Raw genomic sequence first — 9,279 nt, 5'->3', positions numbered from 1 at the left:
CACGTTTCTTTTCTTTATCTCTCAACATTTGGCATGGTGGCCAGAACATCAATAAGAATCTGATCAACAGACGATAATAATTACTGATAACAATAGCCCAAGGAACAGAGAAAACGGAGTATTGCAGTTACTACCTGGTTTTAGAATCAAACACTCAAGAGACAGCCTTAATTGTTGGCATTAAAATGGGCACAACTCCAGCCTTGCAAATGGAAGCTTTCCAGGCTTCATGTCTACTCTTAAAGAACCAGTAACACAATTTTTGTTTACATTAAACATATGCCATAGAGATAATTTACCATAAAGAAATATCAATGTTATAAGTATATTTAAAATAAGTAACATTATCATGTATTGGTAGGGCTCATGCTGCAGCTCCTCTGGTGACAAGACTTTCAGTCTGCTTCCCACTGTACAATCTCAGCAGCACGCTCCGCTCACATAGAGAAAATGCAGGTTTTAACTAGAAGTAAAGCAGTCGCCACATCGCCTTTTTTTTTTTTTTTTTTTTTTTAGCAGTGCCCTATACATCCAAGGTAATGCTATTTATTCGATAACAGTGAACCTTCTGGAGAGAATAACAGATATGGAGTAGTGCTGGGCGGTATGACCAAAAATTTATATCACGGTATTTTTCAAAATGATATCGGTATCACGGTATTTGACGGTATTTTTTTTCCCCATGCATGATTAGGTGACCACCCCAAACACCCCCCCCCGCCACCCCATCCGCACCCCCCCCCCCCACCACCCCCCCATCCGCACGCACCCCCCCCCCACCACCCCCCCATCCGCAAGCACCCCCCCCACCCCAAACACCCCCCCATCCCCTTCACATAAATATAACCCCCCACCCCCTTCACATAAATATAACCCCCCCACCCCAAACACCCCCCATCCCCTTCACATAAATATAACCCCCCACCCCAAACACCCCCCCATCCCCTTCACATAAATATAACCCCCCACCCCTTCACATAAATATAACCCCCCACCCCAAACACCCCCCCATCCCCTTCACATAAATACACCCCCCCATCCCCTTCACATAAATATAACCCCCCACCCCAAACACCCCCCCATCCCCTTCACATAAATATAACCCCCCACCCCAAACACCCCCCCATCCCCTTCACATAAATATAACCCCCCACCCCAAACACCCCCCACCCCAAACACCCCCCATCCCCTTCACATAAATATAACCCCCCACCCAAAACACCCCCCCATCCCCTTCACATAAAATATAATTACTGGCCAGGCAGCCGCAGGCACCCCCGACAGCTAACATTGGTATCCGACTCTGAATGATGCGTCCTAGCGATGGCGCTGACGTCACGTGCGCACCCGGAAGTATTTGGAAAAATTGCCAGGAAGCGCGCACACCGGTATGGGGGTATGTAAAAAATTGATATCGTTTTTTTTTTAAAAAACGGTGTTCGGTTTTTACTGGTATACCGCCCAGCACTAATATGGAGACACCTGTGTTCTGTGCTAAACAAATATATACTAGAGATCTGGAGAAAACATCCAGTTTCTATTGGTTATTGCCACTCTAACAGAATCCAAATGCAGTGATTTCACTTTGGCCTTGCTCACATATAGATGTTTCTTGGCTGCCTCCAGATCCAGAACAGTCAACCTGTTTGACCAGGCTGCTCCTGTCTGTGTAAAACATATGAACTTATTAATTTTACATGCCTGTCTGGAAGACTGCTCATTTGGGTGCCTGCCTGCATATCTTACAAATAATGTTTGACTAGGGCCAAAGAATATAGAGTAAGACAAAAGCAGATGTTCCAGTGTCTGGCACTTTACAGGTAAGCTTTAAAAATATAAAAATGATATTTATCAGAGTCTAAGACAACTGTGTTTTTTGTTGGTAAAGGGAATTGAACAATTAAGTTATGAAGAAAAACTGTCGATGTTAATCTATTGTGTTACTTAAACACTTTTGGATACTACACTTTTATATCTGAAGGAAATAGTTCTTCACTGCGAGGCTGTTGAATTTTCCCTGGTGATGTTAGGTTTCCTGTATGAATTATGGCACATGCGGTTGTTTTGGATATTTTAAACTAAAGAACAAACTGTTAAAACCTTCTAGACAACCCTCGAGGCAAACATTGCAATCACATGAGAAGCTCCAGTTCTTGACAGTCAATAGTGTGCAAATGCCTCTTCAGTGGTTATAACGCAGGACTTTTGTGCTACTTGAAGCATGGATGACTTTTTTTTGGGCAGGCAAGCTATGCCAGGCTGCAGAAATATCTAGGTCAAAGTTATTTGAATGAGCATTCATGAATATACATGTTGGGGCTGATCTATACGAGATACGAATATCACAATATTAAAAAACTTTTTTTTTTCCAGAGGAACATGCCCCTGCACAAATGAAATAAATATCAAATCTAATTTGCTTTTCTGTTCTTTAAAAAATAAAAAATACATTTAATGAAATATGGTAACAGCACATATTAAATGCTACTGGTAGAACACCTTCAGTAAATAAAAGTTTTTATTTATCAGCCAGTGGGTACACACAATTATTTGGCTGTTTGCGCGTTCATTCTCTGAACAATATTGCTGACAACCAGCGAAAAAAGTTACAGTCCAAAGTGCAAACAAAATATTGTTTCCACAACGCACAAGATGATGGTATGAAAGCAAAGATGACCAACAGATGCCAATGCACATGCCTAGGAAGAATCTTCCATGTCCACATCCTCTTGTAATTTCTGAACCATTTTGTCTTCCAGTTGTTTTGTCTTTCCTATAAATCAAGCAAAAAACATTACATTTAAAATCAAGAATTGTAATTGAGAACTCTGAACATTACAAAAGGGTGGCTTAAAATAAAAGATGCAAAGGGTGACTTGTCTCAGTACAGTAACCCTAGCAACCAATCAGCAAAGCTTTATATAGTAGCTCGCAGGCAGAGCAGTGAAAACAGGCGTTCTCTGTCAGTGGGTACTGACAGAGACAACCTATGGAGAGGAAAGTGCTGAAAAAAATTACAACACTGTGCTATTATTTCAGTATACTGTGAAGCCTTTTGCATGGAAAACAATAGCGAAGAACTCTAATTTTTAAACAACTCTTACCGGCATGAGGAGCCCGAATAAGATGAATATTCTGTTTGACTTCTTTGATATCCTGTGCTTTCTGCAACTCTTTGCCCTTTTTCAGTCTATGGAAGAGAAAACATTATGAAAAACTCTGTAACACTTTCTGCAATTATATTTACAATTGGTAATGAGATAAAACTAGCAGTTAGGGAGGTCTTTATATAGGCATAAAAGGTTGAACTTGATAAACACATGTCTTATTTCAACCTAAGTTACTATGTTACCTGTTCATGATAAACCGGGCCTGCCTCTTCTGCTTGATTTCTTCCACTCTCTTCATTGCCTCGACTAAAAATATTGCAAGGAGAATGTTAATAAAAACAAATACAGCATAGAACAAGTTAAAGATACTCTTTTTATGCTAAAAAATAATTTAAGCATTAATAAAACCCAATAGGGTTGTTTTGCTTCCAATAAGGATTAATTATATCTTAGTTGGGATCAAGTACAGGGTTCTGTTTTATTATTACAGAGAAAAAGGAAATCATTTTATATAAATGTGAATTATTTGCTTATAAATTGAGTCTATGGGAGATGGCCTTTCCATTATTCAGAAAGCTCAGAATTACGGATTTCCGTATAAATGATCCCATACCTGTATTATCCTTTACTGTCAATACACTAAATTTATTTCCTAATGTAAAAAAAGTGGAATAACAATGCTCCTAATCACTAGATGAAAAAGTCAACAAATAGTATATGAATAACACTCCTAAAGTAGATTCAAAATGATTAACAATAGAATATAAAGGTACTTGTTAAATCTGTAGTAGTATTAGTAGCAGTAGTAGAAGAGGTAGGTGGTCATATAATGACAAAAAGTTCAGCTGGTCAATTAAAGGAACAGTAACACCAAAAAATGAAAGAGCTTTAAAGTAATAAAAATATAATGCACTGTTGCCCTGCACTGGTAAAACTGGTGTGTTTGCTACAGTAACACTACTATAATTTATATAATAAGCTGCTGTGTAGCCACGGGGGCAGCCATTCAAGCTGGAAAAAAGGAGAAAAGGCACAGGTTACATAGCAGATAAACTCTGTAGAATACAATAGTGTTTTATCTGTTATCTGCTATGTGCCTGTGCCTTTTCTTCTTTGAATGGCTGCCCCCATGGCTACATAGCAGCTTATTTATATAAATTATAGTAGACATTCTGAAGTAAACACACAACTTTTACCAGTGCAGGGCAGCAGCACATTATATTTTAGTTACTTTTATACACTTTCATTTTTTGGTGTTACTGTTCCTTTAACTACTGTTCCTTTTCCATAATGAGATATTTTTTTATATTAACAACATGGATTAAAGAATGTGTGAACAGAAGATGGAATGTTACCTGTCTTGCTCCACAATTCTCTCTTATATTTGACAGGTTCATTTCTTCTCTTTTCAAATTCAAATGCATTATCCTGTGTACAAAATATGATAAACTGTAAGCCTAACTGTATGAGTAAAATAACTATTCATCTATTTCCTATCTGCAAAAGTGATTTTCTTTATATACCAATTTTGTATATATGTATCAAACATTGCAACAACACACAATAGCTAGTGCTCATATGGAAGTTATAGGTATTGTAAATACCCAGATGCTCTGTCACCGACAGAGATGAAACACTTAGTGACTAGTAAATTTCATGTCAAATGAAAGGTATAATGCAGACAGTTAGGGCTGTGACACACTGGGAGATTAAATCAACAAAACAAATCTTCCTTGTCGCGGGCGACGGGAAATGCCATCCCACCAGCTAGAATGTAAATCGGCAGTGGAATAGCATTCGTGGCGCTGTGATTTGCCGAAGTCGCTGTGCCGTGTATGCCATTCCACTGCCGATTTACATTCTAACCGGTGGGATGGCATTTCGGGGAGGTTAGACGCCCACGACAAGGAAGATTTGTTGCGTGGCAACTAATCTCCCCCTGTGTTACAGCCCTTATATTGTGAGATAATTAACAATTGGTGAGATTTTGGAATTTTTTTAGGTTTTTGATCAGCAGCTCTTCATTTGGAATATTAGCAGTTTTCTCTTACTGAATCTTCTGCCTGTTGCCAGGGCAAATTGAATCTAGCAACCAGAGGATTTACTAAGATACTACAACATAAAGTTCCACTTTTTAAGTAGCTGAATTTGTACTTAGCATTAGGAAAGAACAAGAGAAGCACAGCAACTTAAAAAAGTGAAAATTCTAATTGAAAATGATGCCACCCAAAACCTGCTGGGAATTGTTTTTTTTGAGCATTCAAGTTCAATATATAGTTTTTTTTGTATTTTTAAAATTTTGCTTGCAATTAAGTTTTTTGTTGTGACTTTACAAGACCGCATTTGCAGAAAAACAATGAGATTGCAGATAAAAAAGGACACGAGTGGTGACTGACGAAGAAGCCTTAAATGTTTACGTGTTGATCGACAAAGCTGTACGAAAGTGATTTTTCAGTAAATTCAGCACAACAATTTAAAGAAAACTAAATCTGGCACATACCACAGAAAAATGTTTCCCCCACTGCAGGTGTGGTCTAATACAGCGTTTTTCAACCGCTGTTCCGCGGCACACTAGTGTGTGCAGTGTGTTGCCTGGTGTGCAGTAGGCAGGGCCACAATTTTTACTTTCAAAGGGGGCCCGGCGATGCTACAGTTTTTCTTAGTAGCTCGGGCCCCCTTTAATAAAATCCGGGCCCTGTCATTGGTTGCGCCCCGTGTGTACGGGTGACGTCAGTACGCACGGGGCGCAACGTTATAAAAGGGCCTGTGTGCGGTCGCGTGTAGGCAGAAGTGCAGAGGGGAAGATGCTGCTGAAGCCGCCGAAGAGCAGAAGTAAAATGCTGCTGGGCACCAATGTATTAGGGGGGGCCACGGGGCACACTGACTTATGGGGGCACTGCTGCTGGGCACCAATGTACTAGGGGGGCTGGCTCTTGGCACCAATGTACTAGGGGGGCTGGCTCTTGGCACAAATGTACTGGGGGGCACTGCTCTTGGCACCAATGTACTAGGGGGGCACTGCTGCTGGGCACCAATGTACTAGGGGGGCACTGCTCTTGGCACCAATGTACTAGGGGGGCACTGCTGCTGGGCACCAGTGTACTAGGGGGGCACTGCTCTTGGCACCAATGTACTAGGGGGGCACTGCTGCTGGGCACCGATGTACTAGGGGGGCACTGCTCTTGGCACCAATGTACTAGGGGGGCACTGCTGCTGGGCACCAGTGTACTAGGGGGGCACTGCTGCTGGGCACAGAGTTAAATTTTTTAACATTTTCTAATGGCGGTGTGCCTCGTGATTTTTTTCATGAAACAAGTGTGCCTTTGCCCAAAAAAGGTTGAAAAACACTGGTCTAATACACACAATACTATGTCATATGCATGCGCTTAATAAGCTAACTAGGGTGCTTGCTCATTAAGTGCATGTGTGTCTCAAAAAGGCGACCACACCGAAAGCTTCCTCTAGGTGCAGGCAGCATAGTGTTATGAGGGGTATTTTCTGCCACAAATAGTATCACTTCCCTTAACTGTAGAAGAGCCTCTATTACACTTCAGAAAAACGACAATCCACTTAAAAAATACCACACTATACAAGGGCCCACATCAAGAAAATGACCAAGCGAGAGCACAGATCAACACTTACCACGGTCAACTCTTTACCAGCTGATTTTCTGAACGCTTTGGTCCACCTGATCTTCCTAGGGTTGCGCTTCTTCTTGAAATTTTTATGGCATTTTGATCTGCAGAATCTAAAAACCTAAACAGATAGCAAAAAGTAGTAAATTCAATTGACTGTGTTTTTCCACAGGCCAGGAATCAGCCCCTACGCTGGCATCAGGCTAAAGCTTAATACATTTCAAAACTATTTCTTTATATTTTACTAAAAAAAAAAAAAAGCCTGGCAGGGAAGAATATAAATCATATTAAAAGCAATATACACTTAAATCCAAAGTGAATTCAATAGTGAATTTTACATGTATGGCCACCTTAAGGCTAATTTCCCATGGAGAGATTAGTCGCCAGCAGTACCAGAGATCTACCGTGGGCAAATAATCTCTTCAAAATGCCTTTCCACTGGCAACAAAGGGAATCGCCGGTGAAAAAGGCCAACACATTGCCTTTGTTGCCAGTGAAAGGGTATTTTGGAGAGATTAGTCGCCTGATGTTGCAGAAATCTATTGCGGGCGGCTAATCTCTCTGATTAGGGTAAGAACCCACGGAGCGGTTCTGTCACCCACAATAGATCTCTGCTATCATGGGCGACTAACTGCTCCAAAATGGCTTTCCACCAGCAGCAATAGGAGTCACCAGTGGAAAACCCTTTGCATCGCTTCGGTAATCCATAGTTATGCAAAGTTTCCTCCTGCAGGTGACCGTGCAACTTTGGAAAACACAGTGATGTGAAGGGTTTTCCACCAGCGACTCTTATTGCTGCCAGTGGAAAGCCATTTCAGCACAGTTTATCGCCCGTGATAGAGATCTATTGCGGGCAACTGAACCGCTCCGTGGGTTCTTACTCTAAAGGTCCCCATACACGGGCCGATTCTAGCTGCCAATAATGGTCCCTTAGACCGATTCGGCAGCTAATCGGCCCGTGTATGGGCACTTCCGACGAGCCTTGCCGACCGATATCTGGCCTGAAATCGGCCAGATCTCGATCGGGCAGGTTAAAAAATCTAGTTGGATCAGGGACCGCAACAGCTCGTTGATGCGTTCCCAGGACCGACTTTGCCTATACCCGCCATTATAATTCGATTGATTGGCCCCAGGGCCAAACGATCGAATTACCCTAGATTCCCCCAATATCGCCCACCCGTATGTGGGGGATATCGGGAGAAGATCCGCTCGCTTGGCAGCTAGGGGAAGGGAGGGACTAAATTATATAGAGTTCATTTTCTCTACAGGTAAACAATCTTGCCTGATTAAAGAGATGGTGAAGGTTATTACTACTATAAACAACGCTTATCATCAAGCATTTTCAAAGCATCAACACAGAATTGTACAACAAAAACAAAACACTGATAATTTAATGCAAAAGTTCCCAAAACTGGGGGTTAGTCCCTTTCTGGGCCCCATCTGAAGGCCATTTAAGATAAGAATTGGAGAGAATGCTTTCTGGCTGAATTCATTTCTAACACAAACCCTATTCAGTATACCTATGTTCAGCAAAGTTGTACCCTATGAGTATAAAAACTATAATCAACAACTACAATCCTTGGCCAACAACTTGTTGTAATAAAGCTGCTTAGTAACCAAACTACAATACAATAACCCACACAGCCCTCACCTGATTTATTTATAACTGAAGCTGAAAGACACAGATTTGACACCACAATTTTAAAAGGTCCAGTAACAACATTTTTTTTTATTTCTAGTATTATTACTGTTATTTAGTATTTATAAAGTGTCAACTTTTAAAAATACTACTACAGATAAAATAATAAAGCTGGTATAAGGGACTGGTTTAAATAGCAGATAAGGTATTTTAGAATACAATGCATCCAGTTTCTATACATTAAGAAAAAGGTTTAAATACTGTTGTTGACAAAAATTCTCATATAAATAGAGAAAATGTGTAGTTACCATAAGTTTATGGTCCTTTACTATCAGTTGTAAAGTATTATTCCTGCCAACCCACCCCCCCGAGAGGCTCCAAGCCCAGTGTATCCGGCGGCTGCTGGTGTTTACCCGCTGGTACTGGCAGACATGCGCAACCCAACCCACAGAGCGGCCCAAGCCCCGCTTACCTTGCAGTCGTTCCTCACGAACATCATCCCGTGCCCCGGGTAAATGGGCGCAGAGCAGAAGTAACACTTTTCCACTCTCATGGTGGCGGCTCACAACCGAGACCGACCACACGCTACCAGCAGCAGCTGGAAAAGGAAGTATCGGACCTGCGATCACCAAGATTCCCCTCACTGCCAGAACGGCTTGTGCGCCTCCCCGCCACAGCGACACCTAATGGCCGGCGGACTAAGCTGCGTGCCAGCCTGTGCTAAAGCATATACTCAAGGTCTGAGCGTTCCGACAAAAGCTAGACCGAATACTGAATCCTGCGACTTTTCCTTCCTGTGCTTGCGGGACTGTTCTAACAAACGTACTTATAGAGCGTATGAGAGCAGCGCTTCTAAAATGAAACAATCAAGCAGCCATCTTCCCATGGGGCGCAT

General features: G+C 41.7%; 1 protein-coding gene across 1 annotated transcript; it reads right to left on the bottom strand.

The window, feature by feature from the left end:
* Positions 1-2,500: 2,500 nt before the first annotated feature.
* rsl24d1 (ribosomal L24 domain containing 1) lies at positions 2,501-8,959 on the bottom strand. Its single transcript, NM_001126668.1, has 6 exons — positions 8,857-8,959; positions 6,753-6,866; positions 4,466-4,538; positions 3,353-3,416; positions 3,105-3,190; positions 2,501-2,773 (listed from the first exon to the last, which is right to left on the bottom strand). The coding sequence occupies exons 1-6, from the start codon at positions 8,935-8,937 to the stop codon at positions 2,700-2,702; spliced, it is 492 nt and encodes a 163-aa protein (NP_001120140.1). The 5' UTR covers positions 8,938-8,959; the 3' UTR covers positions 2,501-2,699.
* Positions 8,960-9,279: the final 320 nt, after the last annotated feature.

Source organism: Xenopus tropicalis, chromosome 3 (genome assembly GCF_000004195.4).
Source record: "Xenopus tropicalis strain Nigerian chromosome 3, UCB_Xtro_10.0, whole genome shotgun sequence".
NCBI classification, from domain to species: Eukaryota; Metazoa; Chordata; class Amphibia; order Anura; family Pipidae; genus Xenopus; species Xenopus tropicalis.
This window is presented reverse-complemented; position numbering and strand designations above follow the sequence as displayed.

Coding starts and splice junctions, on each gene's coding strand:
- rsl24d1 (NM_001126668.1), bottom strand. CDS start 8,937: ATGAGAGTGGAAAAGTGTTACTTCTGCTCTGCGCCCATTTACCCGGGG. Junction 4,539..6,752: donor CTGGTAAAGAGTTGACCGTG/GTAAGTGTTGAT, acceptor TTTTGTACACAG/GATAATGCATTTGAATTTGA. Junction 3,191..3,352: donor GCCCGGTTTATCATGAACAG/GTAACATAGTAA, acceptor TCTCTTCCATAG/ACTGAAAAAGGGCAAAGAGT.